The sequence below is a fragment of the Bos javanicus genome, chromosome 2, assembly GCF_032452875.1.
Source record: "Bos javanicus breed banteng chromosome 2, ARS-OSU_banteng_1.0, whole genome shotgun sequence".
Classification (NCBI taxonomy): domain Eukaryota; kingdom Metazoa; phylum Chordata; class Mammalia; order Artiodactyla; family Bovidae; genus Bos; species Bos javanicus.
In genome coordinates, this window is record NC_083869.1 from 4,736,099 (window position 1) to 4,761,765 (window position 25,667).

General features: G+C 38.2%; 1 protein-coding gene across 10 annotated transcripts in view; it reads left to right on the forward strand.

Moving 5' to 3' along the window:
* The window catches only part of WDR33 (WD repeat domain 33), a 109,916-nt gene that overhangs the window by 28,386 nt on the left and 55,863 nt on the right, over positions 1-25,667 (forward strand). For 9 of the 10 annotated variants that reach the window (XR_009739325.1, XM_061432041.1, XM_061431988.1 and 6 more), the window contains exons 2-6: positions 19,392-19,619; positions 20,919-20,987; positions 21,559-21,663; positions 23,897-23,992; positions 24,123-24,274. Coding sequence is in view for 9 of the 10 variants with exons in the window: in XM_061432041.1 (XP_061288025.1) it covers positions 19,416-19,619; positions 20,919-20,987; positions 21,559-21,663; positions 23,897-23,992; positions 24,123-24,274 (626 nt within the window). In the remaining variant the exon portion in view is untranslated. Of the gene's footprint in view, positions 1-8,466; positions 8,630-19,391; positions 19,620-20,918; positions 20,988-21,558; positions 21,664-23,896; positions 23,993-24,122; positions 24,275-25,667 lie in introns of all 10 variants that reach the window. The other variant, XM_061431996.1, reaches the window with a different exon arrangement.

Genomic DNA, 25,667 nt, shown 5'->3' on the forward strand with positions numbered 1-25,667 from the left:
GACTTAGCACACAAGATATTACTAGGCTTTTTTCCTATATTGACATATGCAGTTCTGGTATAAAAGGCAGTAATGGATAAACATGCTGACTCCTTAACATGATTCAAGGCAGTGGCACCAACTGTGTTAGTAGTCATTTCATGTTTACTGTCTCCTTACACTGGTAGTTAAAGTGAAGAAAGCTCAAGGATGGCATTGGAAAGCAGTAAAAATAATTTATTTAAATGTTAATTGTTGAATGTTAGTTTTTAAATACTGTGTAGTGTACTGTGGACAGAATCGTGTCCCTGTGAAATTCGTATGTTGAAACAGTAACTCCCAGTGTAATGACATTTGGAGATGGGGCCTTTGGGAGATCGTTAGGTTTAGATGAAATCGTGAAGGTAGAGCCTTTGTAGTGGCATTAGTGTCTTTACAAGAAGAGACATCAGAGAACTTCCTGTCCCTTCTCTGCCCCATGAGGAAGCAGGAGGAAGGTGGCCGCTGGCAAGCCAGAAAGGAACCCTCACTGGGACTTGGACGGTGTTCGTACCCTGGTTTCAGATTTTCAGCTCCATAACTGTGGGAAAATAAATTGTTGGTGTTTAAGTCTTTCAGTCTGTGGTAGTTTGTTATGGCAGCCTGAGCAGACGATGTACACCGTGTAATGAAATGAGAAGTACGGATAAAGCAGTTTTTCCCACTTAGGAAAGTATGGCATTTCTCTTGATGGAAAATTATGTAATGATTATACTCAGTTTTTCCCATGGAACCCGTTTTTTACATGAAAGAATGACGGGCTGTTCGTAGAGAAGTGTGGCAAGTATAGAGGGCAGGGGCCTAAATTAACCATCAGGAATGAAAGAAGGGCTATCACCACAGAGTTTACAGACATTAAATGACAATGAGGGAATACTAGGAAAACTCTGTGCCCTAAATTTGATAGCTTGAGTGAAAATGATCAATTTCAGTGACAACACAAACTACTAAAACCTACTCAAGAAGAAATAGATAAACTGAATAGTCCATATGTTTGAAAGAAACATATTTTTTTCTTAGTTAAAAATCCTTTCAAAAAAGGAAACTTGAGATTCAGATGGTTTTACAGGTGAAGTTTATGAAGCATTTACGGAGGATATAATACATTAGACTTTACTGGTGGTCCAGTGATTAAGACTGCTCTTCCACTGCAGAGGGCATGGGTTTAATCACTGGTTGGGGAACTAAGATCTGGCATGCCAGCAGCCAATTTAAAAAAAAAAAAAGAGAGAGAGGAAATGATACAGGTTTTATAGTCTTTTCCAGGAAATGTTAGAAGAAACGCTTTCCAACTCAGTATATAAGGCTTAATATAAAAACCAAATACAAAACCAAATACAAGAAAGTAAAATATATCAGTACACCTTGTAAACACAGATGCCAAAGTCACAAAATATTAGTGATTCACATATAGTCAATTATAAAATAGTAAGTCATGACTAAATGGGATTTATTCTGGAAATGAAAGGCTGTTCAACATCTGAAAATCAGTTAGGGATAATTTATCATATTAATAGGCTAGTCTTTATAGAGGTTAGTCATTTGATACAGTTTTTCATACTTTCCTGCTAAAAATTCTTACAAACTGCATTCTGGCATGCCATGGAAGGAATGGGAGGGATTTTCTTTTATCATGAAATGTGTGCAGGCTCAGTCGTGTCTGACTCTTTGCAACCCTATGGACTGTAGCCCACCAGGCTCCTCTGTCCATGGGATTTTCTAGGCAGGAATACTGGAGTGGGTTGCCATTTCCTTCTCCAGGGGATCATCCGGACCCAGGGATCAAACTCCTGTCTCTTGGATCTTGTGCATTGGTAGGTGGATTCTTTACCACTGGCACCACCTAGGAAGCACCATTCACTCCTGAACGGCAGCTGTAAAAGTTTATGACTAATGTCATATTTGGGCTTCCCTGGTGGCTCAGACAGTAAAGAATCTGCCTGCAGTGCAGGAGACCTGTGTTTGATCCCTGGGTCAGGAAGGTCCCTGGAGAAGGAAATGGCAGTCTACTCCAGTATTCTTGCCTGGAAAATCCTATGTACCAAGGAGCCAGGCAGGGATACAATCCATGGAGTCATGAAGAGTCAAACACAACTGAGTGTCATAACACGATGTCGTATTGAATGGTACATACTTTAATGGTGAAAGACAGTGCTTTTGCTCTTAAAATTTAGAACAATGTAATAAGACAGGAAAAAAAAAGTACAGAGGACTTTCAGAACAGAAAGGAAGAAATAAAATTGCCTCTATTTGCAAATGACTTGATTGTCTATGCAGAAATCCCTAAGAAAACTGCAGGAAAGCTTCTAGAACTAGTGAGTTTAGCAAGATTTCAGCATATATAGACAATTTATACAATTAGTTGTATTTCTGTGTACCAGCAATGGAATTAGGTCAAAACTGGTTAACATTTAAGTAGCACCAAAAAAATAGATGTAAGTTTGGCAAAATGTGTACAGGATCTCTGAGCTGAAAAGTATAAAACACTGATGAAAGAAATTAAAGAAGGTCCAATTATAGAGAATTTACTTGTTTGTGGTTTTGAAGACTAAACATTAAGATGTAATTTCTCCTCAAATTGATCCACCAGATCAGAATCCCAGAAACATTTTTTGTAGATAATGAATGATAAGCTGCTTTTAGAAAATCATAGAATGGCAAAGAAACACAGATTGCTAAAAGGCTTTTGCTAAAGAACAACATCATTGGAGAATCTGATATGAAATTTAGCTGATTTCAAGGCGTTCTTTACAGTTAGAGTAATCAGGGTGTCAAGGTAGACCTCTGGAAAATGCAAAAGGCTGTTTAGTAGAAAAAAGAGTTTTTTGTAATTGGTTACAGAATAATCGAGAAATGTAAAACAGTAAAATTGACACGAGAGAAAACAGAAAAATCTTTGTAGCCTTGACTTAGATAGAAACTTCTTAGATATAATCAAAAGCACAAAATCAATTGATTTGATTTAGTTAACATGGAAACTTCTACTCTGAAAGAAATGGAGAGAATGAAAAGTGTTAGATTGACAGAAAATACTTGCAGATCATATATCTGATAAAGATTTTGTTTGTAGATTGTTGAAAGAACTTTCTAGAAACTCAGCAGTAAGAAAACAGCCCCAGGCCATTGAAGTCCAGTGATTATGGCTCCCTGCTCTCAGTGCCAAGGGCCTGGTTAAATCCCTGGTTGAGGAACTAAGATCCCACAGGCCATCAAGTGGGGCCAAAAAATAAAAGAAGGAAAGAAAACAGTCCACTTTAACAGTAGTAGGCAAGATTTGAACAAAAGCTCTGCTGAAAAGATTTGAGTGACAAGTAAGTACCTGAAAAGACTTCAACATCATTAGTCTCTAGGGAAATGCAAATTAAACCTCAGTAAGATGCTACTTCTTGGGACTTCCTTGGTGGCCCAGTGGTAAAGAATCTTCTTGACAATGCAGGAGATACATGGGTTTGATCCCTGATCCTGAAAGATCCCATATGCAGCAGAGCAACTAAGGCCAAGCACCACAACTCTTGAGCCTGTGCTCTGGAGCTTGGGAGCTGCAACTGCTGAAGTCCATGTACCCTAGAATCAATGCTCCACAACAAGAGAAGCCACTGCAGTGGGAAGCCTGCATGCCGTGGAGTAGCCCCTGCTCACCATAACTACAGAAAAGCTTGCATAGCAGTGAATACCCAGCACAACTAAAAGTAACCAAAATTATATACATAGTTTTATTTATATGCCTGCTTAGTTGCTAAGTCATGTTTGAGTCTTTGCACCCGCCATGGACTGTAGCCCACCAGGCTCATTTGTCCGTGGGATTTTCCAGGCAAGACTGGAGTGGCATTTCAGTTCCTTCTCTAGGGGATCTTCCGACGAAGAGTGAAACCCACGTCTCCTGCGTTGGCAGGTGGTTTCTTTACCCCTGAACCACCTGAGAAGCCCGTGGGTGTGGGTGTGGATGGGGGTGGGTGTGGGTGGATGTGGGTGTGTTTACCCCTGAACCACCTGAGAGGTGTGTGTGTCTTTTACTACTTCTCAACTATTAGAATGACTAAGAAGCAAGACAGCCTTGTCCTCCACTTAGCGGACTATATACCAAGTGTTGGTGAGGATGTAGGATAGGACTGAGCTACTGAGCACACAGCAGAGAGCAACTGAAACTTCTACATATTGCTGTTGGGAATGCAAAAATGGTACAACCACTTTGGGTAACAGTTTGTTTCCCATAAAATTAAACTTGCATGACCCAGTAGTTTCAGTCCTAGATATTTACTCAAGAAAAATGAGAATTTATGTTCACACAGAAACTACTGTGAATGTTCATAGCAAAACAGTAACAGCTGGTGAGGATATGGAGCAACACAAAGTTGCATTCACTGCTGGTGGGAATGCAAAATGGTGCAGCCACTCTGGACAGTTAGTTGTTTTACAAAAGGAATTATACTCTTTATCAGTGGACCCAGTAATCACACTCCTTGGAGTTTAACCAAATGAGTTAAAAATAAGTGCATCGAAAAGACCTCCATATGAATATTTACAATAACTTTATTCATAATTGCCAAAACTTATGTAACCAAGTTGTACTTTATAGGTAAGTGGATAAATATGATCCATCCAGACAATGAAATGTTAGTGCTGAAAAGAAACGAGCTAACCTATTGTGGAAAAGACCTAGAGGGGTTTAAACACATATTTCCATGTGAAAAGCCAATCTGAATACGTCTTTGAAAACGCATAGGATGTACAATACTGAGAATGAACCCTCATAGAAACTTCTGGCTTTGAGAGGCAATGATGCATTAATGTTGGTACACTGGTTTTAACTTTCACTCTGATGCTGAATGCTGTGGGGGAGGGGCACTGTGTGTGTGTGTGTGTGTGTGTGTGTGTGTGTGTGTGTGTGTGTAGGAATTCTGCGCTTTCTGCTAACTTGCTGTGGAGCTAGAAACTGCTTAAAAAAAGAAGTGTATTTACCAGGAAGGTGAAAGGCTTAACATGCTGAGAACTGTAAAACTAATAAAGGAAATTGAAGATGACTCAGAGATATGAAAAGGTATCCCGTGCTCTTGGATTGGAAGAATTAATATTGTTAAAATCGCCATACTGCCTAAAGCAATCTGCAGATTTAATATGATCCCTGTCATATCACCCATTATGTTTTTCACAGAACTAGAACACAGAATTCTAAACTTTACATGGAACCATAAAAGACCCAGGATTGCCAAAGCAATCATGAGGGAAAAGAACCAAGCAGGAGAAATCACCCTCCAGACTTCAGACAATACTGTGAAGCTATAGTAATCAAAACAGCATGGTACTGGCACAAAAGCATATATGGATCAATAGAACAGAATAGAGAGCCCAGAAACACCCCCACACACCTACAGTCAGTTAATTTTTGACAAAGGAGGCAAGAATATACAATGGGGATGAGATAGTCTTTTCAGCAAATGCTGTTGGGAAGGTTGGACAGCTTCATGTAAATAAAGTTAGAACATATCCTCACATCACACACAATAATTTAAAATGGCTTAAAACTACGTATAAGAGACTACGTATATGAAACTCCTCGAAGAGAACATAGGCAAAACATTCACTGATGTAAATTGTACCAATATTTTCTTAGGTCAGTCACCCAAGGCAATAGAAATAAAAGCAAAAATTAACAAATGTGACCTATTCAAACTTACAGGTTTTTACATAGCAAAGAAAACCATAAACAAAACGAAAAGACAGCCTAGGAAATGGAAGGAAATATTTATAAATGATGTGACCAACAAGGGATTAATTTGTAAAATAAAGTTATATTAAAAAACCCTATCAAAAAAATGGGCAGATCTAAATAGACGTTTCTTTGAAGAAAACATAGATGACCAATAAGCATGTGAAAAGATGCTCAGCATTGCTAATTATTAGAGAAATGTAAATCAAAACCACAATGAGGTATCACCTCACACTGGTCAGAATGGCCTTCATTTAAAAATCTACTCAGAATTCTCCAACCCAGGCTTCAACAGTACATGAACTGTGAACTTCCAGGTGTTCAAGCTGGATTTAGAAAAGGCAGAAGAACCAGAGATCAAATTGCCAACATCCATTGGATCATTGAAAAAGCTTCATAAAAACATCTGCTTCATTGACTACGCCAAAGCCTTTGACTGTGGGGATCACAACAAACTGTGGAAGATTCTTCAAGAGATGGGAATACCAGACCTCCTGACCTGCCTCCTGAGAAATCTGTATGCAGGTCAAGAAGCAGCAGTTAGAACTGAACATGGAAAAACAGACTGGTTCCAAATCGGGAAAGGAGTACGTCAAGGCTGTGTATTGTCATCCTGCTTATTTAACTTCTGTGCAGAGTACATCATGAGAAATGCTGGGCTGGAAGAAGCACAAGCTGGAACCAAGATTGCTGGGAGAAGTATCAATAACCTCAGATATGCAGATGACACCACCCTTATGGCAGAAAGCGAAGAACTAAAGAGCCTCTTGATGAAAGTGAAAGAGGAGAGTGAAAAAGTTGGCTTAAAGCTCAACATTCAGAAAACGAAGATCATGGCATCTGGTCCCATCACTTGATGGCAAATAGATGGGGGAAACAGTGGCTGACTTTACTTTTGGGGGCTCCAAAATCACTGCACATGGTGACTGCAGCTATGAAATTAAAAGACACTTGCTCCTTGGAAGGAAAGTTATGACCAACCTAGACAGCTTATTAAAAAGCAGAAATATTACTTTGCAAACAAAGGTCCATCTAGTCAAAGCTATGGTTTTTCCAGTAGTCATTGGATGTGAGAGTTGGACTCTAAAGAAAGCTGAGCACCAAAGAATTGATGCTTTTGAACTATGTTGTTGGAGAAGACTCCTGAGAGTCCCTTGGACAGCAAGGAGATCCAACCAGTCCATCCTAAAGAAGATCAGTCCTGAATATTCATTGGATGGACCGATGCTGAAGCTGATACTCCAATACTTTGGCCACCTGATGTGAAGAACTGACTCATTTGAAAAGACCCTGATGCTGGGCAAGATTGAAGGTGGGAGGAGAAGGGGACAACAGAGGATGAGGTGGTTGGATGGCATCACCAACTCAATGGACATGAATTTGAGTAAACTCCGGGAGTTGATCATGGACAGGGAAGCCTGGCGTGCTGCAGTCCATAGGGTCGCAAAGAGTTGGACACAACTGAGTGACTGAACTGAACAAATTTAAAAATGCTAGAGAGGGTGTGGGGAAAAGGGAACCCTCCTACACTGTTGGTGGGAATATAAACTAGTGCAGCTACTATGGGAAAATAGTATGGAGCTTCCTCAAAAAGCTAAAAATAGAGTTGCCATAGATCCAGCAATTCCACTCCTGGGCATATTATCTGGATAAAATGATAATTCAAAAAGTACCTGCACCCCCCTATGTTCATACATTACAGTAATCAAGACATGGAAACAACCTAAATGTCCATAGGCAGATGAATGCATAAAGAAGATTTGTACATGTATAGAGTGGAATGCTATTTATTCATAAAAAGGAATGTTGTTTGCAGCAATATGGATGGATCTAGAGATTATCATACCAAGTGAAGTTCAGTCAGAAGGAAAAAGACAAATACCATATGATATCTTCTGTGGAATCTAAATTATGACTCAACTTACCTATGAAACACTCACAGGCAGAGAGTACAGACGTGGCGGTTGCCGAGGGAGAGGGAGGGATGGAATGGGAATGTGGGGTTAGCAGATACAGACTATCGTATATAGACTGTATAAACAAGTTCCTGCTATATCACACAGTGAACTATATTCAATGTCTTGTGATAAGCTATAATGGAAAAGAATATTAAAAAGCATGTATATATGGGTATGTATAACTGAATCACTTTGCTGTATAGCAGAAATTAGCACAACATTGTAAATCAACTATAACTTTAAAAGGTATATAGAGTATTAAATTTAAATGGAAAGGGTGACGAGCTATGGCATTCAGACTTCTTGAGTATGTGTTAAATATTTTTCTTGACAGTAAATGTAAGTAGACTGTTGCTTCAAGGAAAACAACTGTTAGTATTTGTTGCCAGTGATAAAAATTTAGTTTTCAAGCAAGAATTACAGTTTCGGGAAACTTGTGTCTATGAGGTTGACTTTCCCAGTAGTTAGTAGTTTTTATGATGAGGTCAGTGGTGATTTTAATAAAAATTACATATGTTTATAAGAAGTGTGACAGATGAAATACCTAATTTTGTGGAACCATTGCTTTCCAAGTGATCAGTGCATCATGTTGTAAAATCACCCATGGTTTAAAGTTTCAAAGTGCAAAATAAACCAGTGTATTTTAACATAATAGTACAAAAAGCTTATTGATGTTGCACTACAGTTAATATTTAATAAACTATCACATCAAGTTTTGTTGGAATATCAAAAAGTACCTATAGTTTTCTTCCTGTTTCCTAATATATATTTCTGTGTGCCCAGACATTTTTCCTGTATTTTAAGTAACGTACTGTAACAGATTGAATACAGAAGCTGACAAGAGGACTTCTGTGGTGGTACGCTGGATGAGAGCCCACATGCCAGTTCAGGGGACACAGGTTTGCCTCCTGGCCCCGGGAATGTTCTGCACGCCACGAAGCAACGAGTAAGCTCGTGCGCCACAACCACAGACCCCATGCCCTAGAGCCTACACACCGCAGCTAGAGAAAGCCCTCCAAAAGCCCTCACAAAACCCAGTGCAGCCAAAAATAAAATAAAGAATTTTTTTTGAAAAGGTCCAACTTAAAAAAAAAAAAAGACATGAGATTTCGCCTGTTTCAGTTAAGCTAGACATTAAAGAAATTTGCAGAAATGTAAAACACAATGTGATTCTCACTGGTTGTTTTTGGTGAAGGGAAAATAGTTATTATGAGCTTATCTTTGTTCTAAAATAGGTTAAATACGTTGAATTTTTCTAATTTTAAAATTTTAATTTCTTTAATTTCTAATATGGTAAGTATCTATAGCTATAAATACCACAATAAACAAAAATTGGGTGGAAAGGAAGCCTCAATTTTTAAGAGTAAAGGAGCCCTGAAATAAGAATTTGCTACTGTAAAGAAACTCTTTGAGAGAATTCTGTGGCTGTCTGTTGGTTAGTATTTGGCATTTTCACTGCTGTGACCTGGATTTGATCCTGTTGGGAAACGAAGATCTCACAAGATGCTGAGTATGGCTTTTTAAAAAAAAGAGCAAGCAGCTGTTTTATAACTAGGCTATCCAAGTTATTTTGTTCTGTGGTTCCCAAACTTTGCCACACTAAAGTATCACCTAGAAGTTTTTAAAACTCTCAGCTGCCCAGTTCATATCCCATACTATGAAATCTGAATGACATTGAGAGCCGTAAAGTCTAACCTTAGGAACTGCTGACTTCAGCTCATCCTTGAATGTTTGAATTCTTTGTCTTTAATTTAATTTGGGAGGTCACTTTATGGTTACCTTAGCTGAGGCATAGCTTTTGTTTACTTGTGCAAAGATGATTCACTAATCCAGTGAGAATTTGTTTGTTTAGTTTTTATTGATTTAAACAGTTAATAAATTAATGTATAATTCAGTTTTAAAAACTGTAATAACGGGAAAACCCTCTTTCTATGGTAATGACAAGCGGGGGGCGGGGGAAACACACCCAATAACCACTGACTTTATTTCCATTGAAAACAGTTGATGGTACAGGTTCCTTATCCCAGAGTCACACTTTTGAAATACTAAGTTGTACTGTCTAATTAAGTAGACAGATTTGTGGTCATATGCATTACAGTTATTTTTAATATTTCTGTGCCTTTAAAATGGCACAGAAAACTGAATGTAAAAGCCCAAATACAGTATCAGGAAACATTCATTAAGCTGATCCAGTTCAATATCCACTAAAATGTCTCAGTTACCTTGTACCTAGGTACACAACCAAAGCTGCTTACCCCAAGTAAGTACAAAAAATGGTGTAGTTAAATCTGAGGCTGAAAGCAATGAAAGTTGGAAAACTCCTGCACTGAGGATTAACTGAAATTGATTTTTAATGTCATATTTAGTTATCAACAAGATACAGTCACGTGAAGTTTTTTTTCTAATGGAGAGTTGATTTTATTTTTTTCCCCATTTTTAAATGTAAATATATTTTTAAAATGCTAACAGTGTTCTGTTGGTTTCTGCCATATGATGACGCAAATCAGCCATAATTGTACATACCTCTCCTCCTTCCCTAGCTTCCCTTCCTTCCCCTCATCCTATCCCTACAGGTCATCACAGAGCGCCAGACTGGGCTCTGTGCTACACAGCACGTTCTCATCAGCCATCCATTACATATCCATTACAGCTAATAGTGTGTGTATGTTGATGTTACTTTCTCTTTTTGTCCCACTCTGTCCCTTCCCTACCATGTCCACAAGTCCAGAATCATGTGAACTTTTATAAACTACTTACTTAAACAGTTTCCTTCCTGTTTGTTTTTTTGTGGAATGGTCTCAGTATAATGTCTCCTGACTTGTTCAGGATTCATATTTATCAGTGATTGGACATCCAAGAGAGAATACAATGTTCATTTTGTTATTGGTCTTTTTTTTTTTTTTAACCACTCAGCGTAGAAAACTCCAAGTTTTGTGACAGTTCAGTTCAGTTTAGTCGCTCAGTTTAGTTGCTCAGTCGTGTCCAGCTCTCTGCGACCCCATGGACTGCAGCACGCCAGGCTTCCCTGTCTATCACCAACTCCGGGAGTTTACTCAGACTCATGCCTGTTGAGTCAGTGATGCCATCCAACCATCTCATCCTCTTGTCGTCCCCTTCTTCTCCCGCCTTCAATCTTTCCCAGCATCAGGGTCTTTTCAGATGAGTCAGTTTTTCTCATCAGGTGGCCAGAGTATTGGAGTTTCAGCTTCAGCATTGGTCCTTCCAATGAATATTCAGGACTGATCTTCTTTAGGATGGACTGGTTGGATCTCCTTGCTGTCCAAGGGACTCTCAGGAGTCTTCTCCAACACCACGATTCAAAAGCATCAATTCTTCAGTGCTCAGCTTTCTTTATAGTCCAGCTCTCACATCCATACATGACTACTGGAAAAACCATAGCTTTGACTAGATGGACCTTTGTTTGCAAAGTAATATTTCTGCTTTTTAATAAGTTGTCTAGGTTGGTCATAACTTTTCTTCCAAGAAGCAAGCGTCTTTTAATTTCATGGCTGCAGTCACCATGTGCAGTGATTTTGGAGCCCCCAAAAGTAAAGTCAGCCACTGTTTCCCCCATCTATTTGCCATCAAGTGATGGGACCAGATGCCATGATCTTCGTTTTCTGAATGTTGAGCTTTAAGCCAACTTTTTCACTCTCCTCTTTCACTTTCATCAAGAGGCTCTTTAGTTCTTCGCTTTCTGCCATAAGGGTGGTGTCATCTGCATATCGGAAGCTATTGATATTTCTCCTGGCAAGCTTGATTCCAGTGTGTGCTGCCTCCAGCCCAGCATTTCTCATGATGTACTCTGCACAGAAGTTAAATAAGCAGGATGACAATACACAGCCTTGACGTACTCCTTTCCCGATTTGGAACCAGTCTGTTCTTCCATGTCCCGTTCTAACTGTTGCTTGTTGACCTGCATACAGATTTCTCAGGAGGCAGGTCAGGTGGTCTGGTATTCATTCCCATCTCTTGAAGAATTTTCCACAGTTTATTGTGATCCCCACAGTCAAAGGCTTTGGCATAGTTAATGAAGCAGATGTTTTTCTGAAACTCTTGCTTTTTCAATGATACAATGGATGTTGGCAATTTGATCTCTGATTCTTTTGCCTTTTCTAAATCCAGCTTGGACGTCTGGAAGTTCTTGGTTCACATACTGTTGAAGCCTGGCTTGGGGAATTTTGAGCACACTTTGCTAGCGTTTGAAATGAGTGCGGGTATGTGATAGTTTGAGCCTTCTTTGGCATTGCCTTTCTTTGGGGATGGAATGGCGGCTAGTCCTGTGTCTACTGCTGAGTTTTCCAAATTTGCTGGCATATCGAGTGCAGCACTTTCACAGCATCATCTTTCAGGATTTGAAATAGCTCAACTGGCATTCCATCACCTTGAGCGTTGTTCATAGTGATGCTTCCTAAGGCCCACTTGACCATCCATGTTGCTGCAAATGGCATTATTTCATTCTTTATAATGGCTGAGTAATACTCCATTGTCTACGTTTTCTATATGCCACATTTTCTTTATCCATTTCTCTGTTGGTGGACATTTAGGTTGCTACCATGTCTTGGCTATTATAAACAGTGCTGTAATGAACATTGGGGTGCATATATCCTTTCAGATCATGTTTTTGTTTATACAGTTTTTATTTTTACATTTTTTATAGTTTTTATTACTTTAATCAGACAGTCTCAGTGAAATGAGTTATTGTTTCACACAATTCAGCATGAAACTTGTAGTGACTTCTTTAAGAAAAATATTTGTTTAGGGACTTGCTTGGCAGTCCAGTGGTTGAGACTTTGCCTTCCAGTGAAAGGGGCATGGTTCAATCACTGGTCAGGGAACTACGATCCTACATGCTGTGCAGTGTGGCCAAAAAAAGAGCATTTGTTTGTTTTCCCTATCTTCATTTGTAATCTTGGTAATATCAGATGACTAAGATTATAAAAGAGGTTATTTTGTAATAGTTGGGACAAGAAGCAGAATTAGAATGCTTGTATGGATTTGCATGCTCAAGCATCTGAGAACTAAGTCTGGGTATTCCAGTTTGTTCACAGACTAATCAGTACATTGGCTAAAGGAATAATATATTTCATACAAAATAGTATCTTTGAGCAATAAGTATCTTTGGAGTTACTTACATTAAACTGTTGTCCAGGCTGAGAAAACAGATGGAGAGAAGTTGCATGACTTGCCTAATTTTGGAGAAAGCTTGAAGCTGCTTGCTTTTGTGGATTCAGGAGTCTTTGTATTTGCCAAAAATAGGCGTGGGGACCAGACACCACAAAGTACGAAATCGGTTCTGTGAACTCAGAAGTGATACTCGTTGAGTCAGAACAATACGTTGTACCTGATGTAAGGTACAATAAAAAGTAGGCACTTGGTAAAATTGTGCTGGTTCCTTGCAATGTTGAAGGTTAGTGTGTATGAGAAAGACAATGAATTCAGTGTTTCAGGTGGAGTTTTTTTTTCCTTAGCAGTTTGGTTCTGTTGTTGGTATGTATTTAATGATCATACACAAATTTCTTGTTCTCATTCTACCTCAGTTTCTGTCTTGCCTACAGCCTCCTTCCCCCTACCCCAAGCTCCACCCCAGATATGAGATAGATACGCTTTGGGGATGACCCTGACTACTAGTTTAAATTTGTCGTTTCTGTTAGTGTAGCTCAAAAGTGAATACTGCAATGAGTAGAAATTACAGTAATTATTTTTATGAAAAGTAAAGCTCTTCTTTTTTTGTATTTAGTTATTTATAGGGTTCCTTAAATTACAGTCTACTGGGTGAAGCTTGGAAAGAATAATTTCAGTGATTTGATTGATGGTTCTTTCTATCTAGGCCACTCAGTTTTAACCTCATATATCAAGTTTTCTGCTGTTGAAATCAAAGAGAGCTGTTATATCATTATTGTAGACATCTTTTGGCAACCCATGTTGAAGGAGGATCAGGAGGTCTAGGTGCTTTGCTTTGCCTCTGTTAATCTGCTTGGGTTGCCAGGACAAAGTGCCATAGACTAGGTGGCTTAAACAGCAAACAATTTTCGCACAGTTTTGCAAATTAGAAGTCTAAGAGATGGTATGGGGAGGGAGGAGGGAGGAGGAAGGAGGGTTCAGGATTGGGAACACATGTATACCTGTGGCGGATTCATTTTTATATTTGGCAAAACTAATACAATATTTTAAAGTTTAAAAATAAAATAATTACGAATAAGAAAAAAAATGTAAAAAAAAAGTGAATTTAGAACTCCCCCCCCAAAAAATAAAAATAAAAACAGAAAAAAAAAAAAAGATGTGAGCAGGGGGTTAGTTTCTTCTGAGACCTCTCTTCCTGGCTTGTAGATGGCTATTGTCTTCCCTTGTTTTCACATGGCTCTCCTTCTGTGCATGTCTGTGTCATAATCTCTTCTGATTAGGGTACTAGTCATAAGGGTCAGAGCTTTATCTCCAAATACAGTCATATTCTGAGGTATTGGAGGTTAGGACTTCGCATGGGAATTTGTGAAGGTAGCAGCTACTAAATGGCTTTGCTTTTGACTTTGGACAAGTTATAGCGGTTTGCACGAAGTGATGCTGACATGTGTTAAGACATTTATGAAGATTGATTACTGTATTGTCAGGAGGTTTGTTTATGTTTTATTTTAGGGCTGGATTTTGATTTGGAATATACTTTTTTTTTCTCTTTTTCTTCATGCTGGACCTTTCTTTCTAGAATACAAGTGGTACTTGACCATCCACGGAAAAGTGAAAGGCCTTTTTTTTCTGAACAAGTTTTATCAACAGATCAGTAAGTGGAAATATATTTTCTCCCACCCTCTGTAAAGTCTTTTTGAAAGCTTTATATCTATTTGTCCATGGATTGGACACGACTGAGTGACTGAGCTGAACTGTGTTTAGTTTAGTCTTGTTTTTGACATACTTCGTGGCATGTGGGGTCTTAGTTCGCCAACAAAGTATGAAACCTGGGCGCCCTGAATTGGAAGCATGGATCTTAACCACTGGACTGCCAGGAAGTACCTGGCAGTGATGTCTTAAATGAAAGAGTAATTTTATTTTCTAGCTTTAACAAGTGAATTATTTAAAAGTGTTAGTAACAACATATTGATTGGTTTGCATTTGACTTCAGCATTGACTTCAAATATTTTCTCGTATTTGTACAGTAGATCCTAGGTTTGGCTCTTGATTAATGCTTTATATTCGTGTACCCATCACCCAACTTTAATAGCGTCAGCTTCCTGTAAATGTCTCATCTGTGGTGGTGGGTTAGTCACTAAGTCCCGTCTGACTCCTGTGACTCTATGGTCTGTAGCCTGCCAGTGTTTCCTTTACTCCATATGAAATTTTTTTCCAGTGGACTAAACCCCTATATTTTAAGTGAGGTAGAAGTCGTATAACATAAAACTCACTGTCTAACCATTTCAGTGTCTAATTCAGTACTACTCAGTGCATTCTCTGTTGTGCAGCTGCCACCTCTTCCTAGTTCCAGATACTTCCACCATCATCAGAGGAAGCTCCATCCCCATTCTCCCTTTGCCTGCCAACCACTAGTGCGCTTCTGCCACTGTGTATTGGCCTGTTCTGGATTTGAGTGCACATGAAGGCGTATATTACGTGACCTTTTATCTTTGGCTTCTTTTGTTTACGTAGTGGTTTTGAGAGTCATCATGTAGCATATGTCAGCACTTCATTCCCTTGGTTTTTTGGCTGAATAATTAAGCCTCTTTTGATATGTATAAAAATCTTTATTCTCATTTGATATCAATAATAGAAACTAGAATATTAGGATAATTTTATTTTAATAAAATTAGAAATTTGATGATTATAAAGTGAAAAAATAGTAATTTAAAAGTATACTTACCAAAGCTGCATTCTTTTAGAATTATTGACAGAGGCATCGAAATTAAAGCCTTTATTTGAAGTCTGGATGCTGAAACTTAATTGGACTCATGAGATAGCTGAATAAACAGATTCCCTCACCAGCTTTATTGAGGCAGTTGTAGTCTGTTTAATTCATACGTGCACAGCTTGAAAAGAGAGACAGAATGTTTCTCATTGCACTGGTGGTGTTTTTAGTTCTAAGTTGTGTCCGACTCTCTGTGACCCCATGTGTTATAGCGTGCCAGGCTCCTCTGTCTTTGGGATTTCTCAGGTAAGAATACTGGAGTGGGTTCCCATTTCCTTCTCCAGGGGATCTTCCCAATCCAGGGAATCCAACCCGCATCTCTTGCATTTAGAGGCGAATTCTTTACCATTGAGCCACCAGGGAAGCCCTGTCTCATCTCATTACAAATTAACATTTGTTAGGGTCTTCCGTAATTGTTCCAGAGTAGTGGAAATAATACTACATTCATGTCTTATTGTTTTGCTATGAACAAAGCTAGTGGAGATGCTGGAATTCCAGCTGAGCTGTTTAATTAAAATCCTCAAAGGTTATGCTGTTAAAGTGCTGTACTCAATATGCCAGCAAATTTGGAAAACTCAGCAGTGGCCACAGAACTGGAAAAGATGAGTTCGCATTTCAGTGCCAAAGAATGTTCAGACAACCATACAGTTGCACTCATTTCACATACTAGCAAGGTAATGCTCAAAATCCTTCAAGCTAGGCCTTAGCAGTACGTGAACCAAGAACTTCAAGGTGTGCAAACTGGGTTTAGAAAAGGCAGAGGAGCCAGAGTTCAAATTGCCTACATTCGTTGGATCATAGAGAAAGCAGGGGAATTCCAGAAAAATATCGACTTCTGCTTCATTAACCACACTAAAGCCTTTGACTTTGTGGAACACAAAAAACTATGGAAAATTCTCAAATAAATTGGAATACCGGACCACCATACCGATCTCCTGAGAAACCTATATGCCAGTCAAGAAGCAACAGTTAAAACTGGACATGGAACAATGAACTGGTTCAAAACTGGAAAGGAGTATGTGAAGGCTGTGTATTGTCACCCTGTTTATTTAATTTCTCTGCAGAGTACATCATGCAAAATGCCAGGCTGGATGAATTACAAGCTGAAATCAAGATTGCCAGGAGAAATATCAACAGCCTCAGATTTAGAGTGGTATTATCTGCATATCTGAGACTGTTGATATTTCTCCTGGCAACTCTAATGGCAGAAAATGAAGAGGAACTGAAGAGCCTCTTGATGAGGGTGAAAGAGGAAAGAAAGAATGCAGGTTTAAAACTCAGCATTCAAAAAACTAAGATCGTGGCATCCAATCCCATCACTTCATGGCAGATAGAAGGGGGAACGTGGAAGATTTTATTTTCTTGGGCTTGAAAAATCACTGTGGATGATGACTGCCTCAGTTAAATTAAAAGACGTTTGCTCTTTAGAAGGAAAGCTATGACAAACCTAGACAGCAAATTAAAAAGCAAAGGAATCACTCTGCTGACAAAAGTGTATATAGTCAAAGCTATAGTTTTTCCAGTAGTCATGTATGGATATGAGAGTTGGACCATAAAGAAGGCTGAGTGCTGAAGAATTGATGCTCTTGAACTGTGGAGCTGGAGAAGACTCTTGAGAGTCCTTTGGACTGACTGCAAGGAGATCTAACCAGTCAACCCTAAAAGAAATCAACCCTGATATTCTTTGGAAAGACTGATGCTGAAGCTCCAAAACTTCAAGAGCCAGCTCACTGGAAATGACCCTGATGCTGGGAAAGACTGAGGGCCGGAAGAGAAGGGGCAACAGAGGATAATCTGGTTGGATGGCATCACTGACTCAATGGACGAGTTTGAGCAAACTCTGGAATGTAGTGAAGGATAAGGAAGCCTCATGTGCTGCAGTCCATGGAGTTGAAAAGAGTTGGACATGACTTAGCAACTGAACAACACCAACCACAACAACATGTTTTATTTCTCAAATTAAAAAAAAAATTAATTTCAAAAGTTTGTCTGTGCTGGGTCTTCATTTCGACACGTGGGCATATCTGGTTCCTGCACATGGGCTTGGTTGCCCCAAGACATGTGGGATCTTAGTTCCCCCACCAGGGAGTAAACCCAAGTCCCTTGCATTACTGGACCTCCAGGGAAGTTTCTATTTATTTTTGGTATCATGGGAGTCAGGACTTAATCTCCCCACTCCCACCTTTCCTCCTCCATTTCCTTTCTGTTACCATCATCAGATGGTTTCAGGAGACAGTAAAGTGACAAGGATGTATTAAGTAGTACTGATTTTCATCCACAGGAAATCACAAATTTATTTTCAAGTCCTTGATTTAGTGTCTGGAATTAAGAAAGGCAAATGTAAGAATACAGAAAAATAATCATTGCTCTTTTTGAAACAAAAATGCAGAAATGCTAACACCCTTTATATATTTTTCATGATCTGATTTTTAAAATATGCTTGAAATGTGTTTTTAATTCATGCACATTTGTATTATTGGAATGTAAATTTAATTGGAGAGCACTAAAGTTGAAAAACTAAGCCCCTAACATTTTTTCTTTAGATGTTAGCCTAATATTGCCTGTATAGAAATGTAGATGTACATACTGAGAAATACATTTCTGTGGTTGTTACTTTGAGCCTGAAATTAGATAGACATACTTTTAGTATTCATTTGAAATAAGATAGTTTATTCTACTTTTTACACTCGTCCTAAGAAATTTAAGAGGATAGAAATGAAGCTTAAGGTTTTTTTTAAAATAACTTGTATAAAATGAGGGTCTTACAATAAACTTAAAATGATCTATTTTATTATCAAACATCTGATGAAAACTTCATTTTAAAAATGTGAACAGTTCTCAAGTGATTTTACCTTCCTTTCCCCTGCAGTTTAGCCACCCTACACGTACAAAATACACTTGCCCCAAGCTCTGAAAAACAGATGTTTCCTTCCACCAGGCTAAATTTTACAACAAATACTTACTAAATTATTTATTTATTCTTTTTTGGGGGCTGGTGTGCTGGATCTTCATTGCTCTGCATGTGCTGTCTCTAGTTGGGGCTGCTGCTGCTGCTAAGTCGCCTCAGTTGTGTCTGACTCTGCGCCCCCATAGACGGCAGCCACCAGGCTCCCCCGTCCCTGGGATTCTCCAGGCAGGAACACTGGAGTGGGTTGCCGTTTCTTTCTCCAATGCATAAAAGTGAAAGTGAAGTCGCTCAGTCGTGTCCGACTCTTCATGACCCCATGGACTGCAGCCTACCAGGCTCCTCTGTCCATGGGATTTTCCAGGCAAGAGTACTGGAGTGGGGTGCCATTGCCTTCTCCCTACTTGGGGCAGGCAGGGGCTATTCTAGTTGCCGTGCTCAGGCTTCTCATTGCAGTGACTTCTCATGGCAGAACACGGGCTCTAGGGTGCGTGGGTTTTAGTAATTGCAGCACATGGACTCAGTAGTTGCAGTTCTTGGACTCTGGAGCATGGGCTCAGTAGTTGTGGCTCACAGGCTTAGTTGTCCCATGGTATATGACATCTTCCTGGACCAGGGATTGAACCAGTGTGCCCTGCATTGCAAGTGGATTCTTAACCACTGGACCACCAGGGAAACCCCTACAACAAATACTTATTAGCACTTAATCTGTCAATTGACCTTTTTTCAAATTGTAACTGGTTTCTGCCATTAAGTCAAATTGTTCATTTTGTAAATAGGTTGACTAAAAGCTAGAAATGATGCATATTAGAAAAAGGTACAGGAGTGTAAAAAAATGTTCATTTAAAAATGTTTTCTGGTAGTGTTACAGTGCTGACATATTTGTAGTGAAAGTACTTTTTCCTTTCCCAGGTGTCATAGAACCAAAACATCGCCATGGCTACAGAAATTGGTTCTCCTCCTCGGTTTTTCCATATGCCAAGGTTCCAACACCAGGCACCTCGACAACTGTTTTATAAGCGACCAGATTTTGCACAGCAGCAAGCAATGCAGCAGCTTACCTTTGATGGAAAACGAATGAGAAAAGCAGTAAACCGAAAAACCATAGACTATAATCCATCTGTAATTAAGTATTTGGAGGTAAGTTCAGTTAATGTGCTTTAGATGACCAAACTTTGGTTTTTTAAAAAGAAGAAAAGTTTTAAAATGTAGGGTAATGAGTATACCTGTGTTTTTTGCATTAGGAGGATGAAATAACATTTCAAATGAGGCCAGTAACCTCAATTAAGTAGAGTACTGGGTGGGTTTTTTTTTCCCTTTGAATGCATGAATAATTTCAAAAAATTTTAAAGACACTAGTTTAAAAATACACTTTGTTCTAAAGGTTCACAACATATATCAGAAGAGAGTACTTTTGTTCCAATTGTAAAGCGCTCATTAAACTTGTAGTGTATGTAAAATGTTAAGAGATTACCAACATAAGGATATTTGTACGAGAACATGTGTTCAGAGTAGTGATGTGTGTGTCCAGTACGCTGGACTCTTCAAGGCCCTCAAGGAAAGGGCCTCTGTTTACTTAGAGGATTGAGCATGTGCTACAGTCTGGTCGGGTGAAACTCTGATACGGCTCTGATAGGGCGTGTGAAGGCAGAGTAGGGGTCTACCTAAGCCTGGGTCAGCTTGACAGATCTCCCCGTGAGTTCTTCATTTATCTTAACCTTTTTTAAGTCTCTGATTTGCTTTTTATTACCATCTCCACTTTAATCGGGTTTTGGTCTGTTTTGCTTCCTATGAAGAAAATTTGTCTGCTTTTCATTGCTGCTGCTGTTAAGTCGCTTCAGTCGTGTCTTCTGTGGACTCTGTGCGACCCCGTAGATGGCAGCCCACCAGGCTCCTCCGTCCATGGGATTTTCCAGGCAAAAGTACTGGAGTGGGGTGCCATTGCCTTCTCATTACCTGAGACAAATTGCTAAAAGACCTATATGCCTAATTTGTATGTTGCAGGGACTTAGCAGAAAAATATTCATTCAGAGGTAAAGGTAGATTAAGGCTTTTTCAGATGTTTCAGTTGAAAAACTAGACTAAGAGAGTTTGGGAGGAGTTAAGAAAACCAAGACCAGGATAAGAGGAATTGTTTTGTGCTGAGGAATTTGAAGAAATTGGGAATGTCTGTCTATGAGAATGTGTTGGGGTCACCAGCATCTTGGATGATTGGTTGGGCATAATATGAGCAAAGAGAGGAAATTCTAAACAATGTCAGTAGGAAAAGGGGGAAATCTCTTAAGATAAATACTATTATCTGTGTTTTAGAACATAGTGAAGAAGTTTTATTCTTCTTTTTCCCCATTTGATGACAGCTTACATTCTGTAAATATTTACTTAAGTTTCAAGTTGAGTATAGACTATATATTGATTGATTGATTGATTGATTTTTAACAGAATAGAATATGGCAAAGAGACCAGAGAGATATGCGAGCAATTCAGCCTGATGCAGGTTATTATAATGATGTAAGTATAAGATATGTCATATTTGTTTAATAAAAACCTCTTTGCTTGGACCTAGGAACTATGAGATCTCTAATTTAAACATGGACTTTTCTTTTTACATTTTTTTTTTAATAATTAAAACATTCCTGAAAGGATAGTGTATCTGCATAAACCATGTTTTTTTTTTTAACCTGCATTTAAATTTTTCTTTTAATCTGATAATGGATGAACTTTTGATTTGGGTCTTAAAGCAATGTCCAGCAAAAGGTTGCACTGCCTAAGAGTCCTTATAATAGAGAAGTTAATTTTAAACCTTGCTTGTTATGAATATGTTTAAGTGTGTTGACTTTGAGAAGTAATTTGGGAAATCTGGCCCTTGATTTTATTGTTTATTTAGTAATAAATAATAGGCATTTAACTTTCCTGTACTTTCATTTTCTTCATTTGATTACTATAGACTAATATATTACAGTACTGTCCTGTATGGTCCTGAATTTGTCTTTAAATGTTGAAATAATTACCTTACCATGTCCCTGGTTTATACCCTGTGCATGATCAGAAGCTCTTTAAATCTAATTCTCTTTTTTTGTAGCTGGTTCCACCTATTGGGATGTTGAATAATCCTATGAATGCAGTAACAACAAAGTTTGTTCGAACATCAACAAATAAAGTAAAATGTCCAGTATTTGTTGTCAGGGTAAGTATTCTGTTTGATACTTTTTGGAAAAATTAATTTTGAAAAATTAACCTGCAAATATATTTAATAGGACAAAGAAAATGAAGCAGTGTTTAAAATATATAACTGGGATAAAAATCAGTGTATTGCTTTTATTTTTATTTTGGACTATCCAGTTTATCTATTATATCCACGTTTAGTAAGGTAGTACTTTTGGATTGCTTTTATGTTGCAGTTTCTGTAGAATTCTCTCTGAGCTGGCCATGGATATATATTGCAGCAGGTGTCTGACTTGCTCTTGAATAGAAATGTTCTGTTGCAGTTTAGAGAACAGCATCTCAAGGTGAATCAGAACTCTTAGGGTTACTGGGAAGGGAAACACCCAAGAAGAGCTGAAGTCCAAAGGTAGACCATAGTTGTCATCAGTGAAGGTACATTGTGGGTACTCAATACATTTTCGCTAAAATTTTTAAAATATAATATTAAAATAAACAGTACATTGACATGGCTCAGATTATTAAAATTTGAAGGATTTGTAATAAAGAAGTCTTCCCATCTCTGTGTCCCAGGCATCCAGCTAATATTCCTATAGATAATAGTGTAATCTTTTTGTGTATGTGTTTTGCTAGTAAGAAAGTACTTGTTGGTTAGCAGTATATCAAGTCCATAAACATAAGATAGTTAATAGTCAAAGTTGAGTGAATAAGAATTGAAAAAATAATGGGACAGAGGAAAGACATTTGTGGCAAATGAGCAAAATAAGCAGGTCTTCTTATTAGAGAGGTGTGATAGACAGCCCAGAGAACTCAGAGGGCTGAAAGAGATGCTGGCTTCAGCTCCATACAAATGTGACAGTCAGTCAGGCCTCCTCTTTGTTTCGGAGGCCTATTACAGTAGAAAACATTAGAAAAGGAACATTATTTGAATGGCTTTTGTGTTAGTAGAGCCAACCAATTTGTAGTGTAATTTTGTATGGCAGAGGATTTGGTGAAAGGAGTATGATGTACAGCTAATTTTAATTTCTCATTAACATAACACAGAAAACCTTTTTGAGGTGAATAGAATCTGAGCATTCCATGTGCTGTATCTCGTTAGATGGGTAAATTGCTCATTTGGGAATCAAGCTATAAGGTCTTAGGAAATTTGCACATAGTGAAGACAAGTCCAGATTACAGGCGTTAAAGACATAAAGACTGTGGGTCCTGTGTCTACAGGGTGGTAGCCTGTAGTCTTTACCGAGTTGGGATCCATAGCAGATAGCAGAAACTAGGAAAGTAGAAGGGTTTTTTAAAATGATAGCAAAATCGTGATCTTCAGGTAAGCAGTAAAAGGCTGGCTTGTCATGTGTATCTGTGTAATTTACCAAATAAACTTGATTTCGTATGTCTCATCCTATAAGCACCCTTGTATTTTTCAGCCCTGTGTCACACTTTTTACAGGGGAATGTAGGATTGTTGTATTGATATTTCTTGCGTTTACGTCTATGGAAAACGTGTGTAATCTATCATAGAAACTTGAAAATAAAAGAAAAAGTACGTTGCGTTTTGAGTTGATAAGCATATGCCACAGATTCCTTCAGAATGCAGATTGTGACGTTGAAATACTGGGGTACAACAGTCATGCCTCTGTTGTATTGCTTTTTTCTTGTTTGATGCTAGATTAGCATGAGACTTGTCACTGCTTGATATTGTGAATGAAGAAGAACTTTATATGTATTGTACATTTAGTTTCCAGGAAAAGTTTGATAGCCTTGATTTCCTTAAATTGATATTTATTGTTATACTGTTTTGTTTTGTTATTTTCATAAAACACTGGTAACTTTTCTGCCCAAAGGTCCACTAGCAGCTGTAATAAACCAAATCTTTCACTCATTCAGTCTCTGAGTTTTTCTGGTGACTGACGATCTTATTTATTAGTATGATGATCTTCCATGTATTCTAGAAAAAGTAGATCTTCAGATATTCTGTTTTGAAAGGCTCTTTAGGGTGCCTAGGTGTGTGTAACTTAACAGGTTATTGTAATGCACTTACTCTTTTTAATTTACTTAATGAGCCAAGTGCTAGAGTTTTCCTTGGACTGTGTTAATTTCTTTTCTGGCTAAGTATTTGCTTATAAATCTGAGCCATATTCTGAAGTGAAAGTATTGTCCACTTAATGTCAATTGTTGGATATTTTATAAAGACTTTCTGAGTGTTTTAACAATTAATTAAGGTTGTGGATTTGTGACCTTGTATAATGTCTTTTTCTTTCTCAGTGGACTCCAGAAGGAAGAAGGTTGGTCACTGGAGCTTCTAGTGGGGAGTTCACCTTGTGGAATGGACTCACTTTCAATTTTGAAACAATATTACAGGTAACAGTAATCATCAGATGGTAGCATCATTCTGTGTTACTGGCGTTTTAAAACTTATAATTGGACAGATCATTGCCTTCCATTGTATCGTCTTTGATATGATGTTTATAAATGTTTTGTGTTTTCACAGGCTCATGATAGCCCAGTGAGAGCCATGACTTGGTCACATAATGACATGTGGATGTTGACAGCAGACCACGGAGGATATGTGAAATATTGGCAGTCGAACATGAACAACGTCAAGATGTTCCAGGCACATAAGGAGGCGATTAGAGAGGCCAGGTTTATACACAATATACCATTTTCTGTAGTCCCTATTGTCATGGTTAAATTATTCTCTAAGTGTATTCTGGGTGCAGAGATGCATGGGTTCTGTCAGATTCTGGGAAACTTTTTGCACCCTATAAACACAATATTTTTCTTTGTTTTCACACATTCACCATTTTGCTGGCACTTTTCTGAAGTAGTGTTGTCCCGATATGAGCCTTTGCAATATGTTAGAGATGTATTGTCTGCCGCATTTTGCACTGGTTTTCTCTTTTCATTTATGGTTAATAATGTGTATACGTTATTCATTTTTATTACCTACTATGTAAGATAAGAATATTTAATTCCAAATAAAGAATTCAGTCTTTAATTATACAACTGAATAAAATCTAAAGCCTACAGAAAACACCTTCAGAGTTCTCACAAAATACAAGAAAAAAAAGGCTTAAGTGAAGACCTGGTTGGCTTGGTTATGCCACGACTTCAAAAGAAAAGTATAGTAGGGCTAAAAAGTCTCCAAGTAACTCTGGATGTGGCAAACATTAATGGATTAATGAGCGGGTTCTTTCAAGCTTTGGAGCTGTGAGCAGACCATTGTCAAGAAGACTGTAGGACTTTCCTTCTGATTCACTGTTGTTGACATCAGTAATGCAAATGTATGATAAGTGGGAGTTTAAAATATTTTCATTAAGTTGTATATTTTTACATATCAGTGAGATATGTATAGTAGAAATGGAAAAGAAAAAGTTTCAAAAACAAGCTTGAAGAAATGCTGCAGCTTCAGAAGAAAGCTAAGCAGCGTTCTTTATGGTTGTGCCACCCACACGAGGGAGGAGGTTGACATCTTTATAGAAACATCGTCCACTGTAGTCACTTGTTTCTACTTTCAGAATCTTAACAAAGACTTATTGGATAAACACACATCTGCAAAGACTGTGCCTTATTCTCCTGACTATACACTGAATTTTCAAAAGTGGTCCTTTCTTAAGCATAAGGTTCAGAAGTTCAGGGGAGTTCTTAGAGTTAAGTGAGAAACTTGATGGTCTTTTACAGGGAGGAAGAAATGGATCCCTCCTTTGCAGCATATTCTTTGGCTTTAAACAGTCGGCATGTCCCCATGTTAGTTTCCTTCAAAAAGTGTAACATTCATGGGATAACTTGCGTGAAAAGAAGGTGTGAACATTTTCCACAAACCTTTTACATAAGTGAGAAACATCATATGAAGGAATGTTTTAACAACTAGTCTTAAAACAGCCTGCCTGAAACTTTTCAGCTTATCATTATATGAAGTTCAAAGCAGAAGCTGATGCTGGTTTTTTTTGAGCAGTATTCCTATGTGATTTTAAAAGACTTTACAGGAATATTGCAAAGAGAATTTGTTTAGTTCTATACTTAATCAGCTCTATGT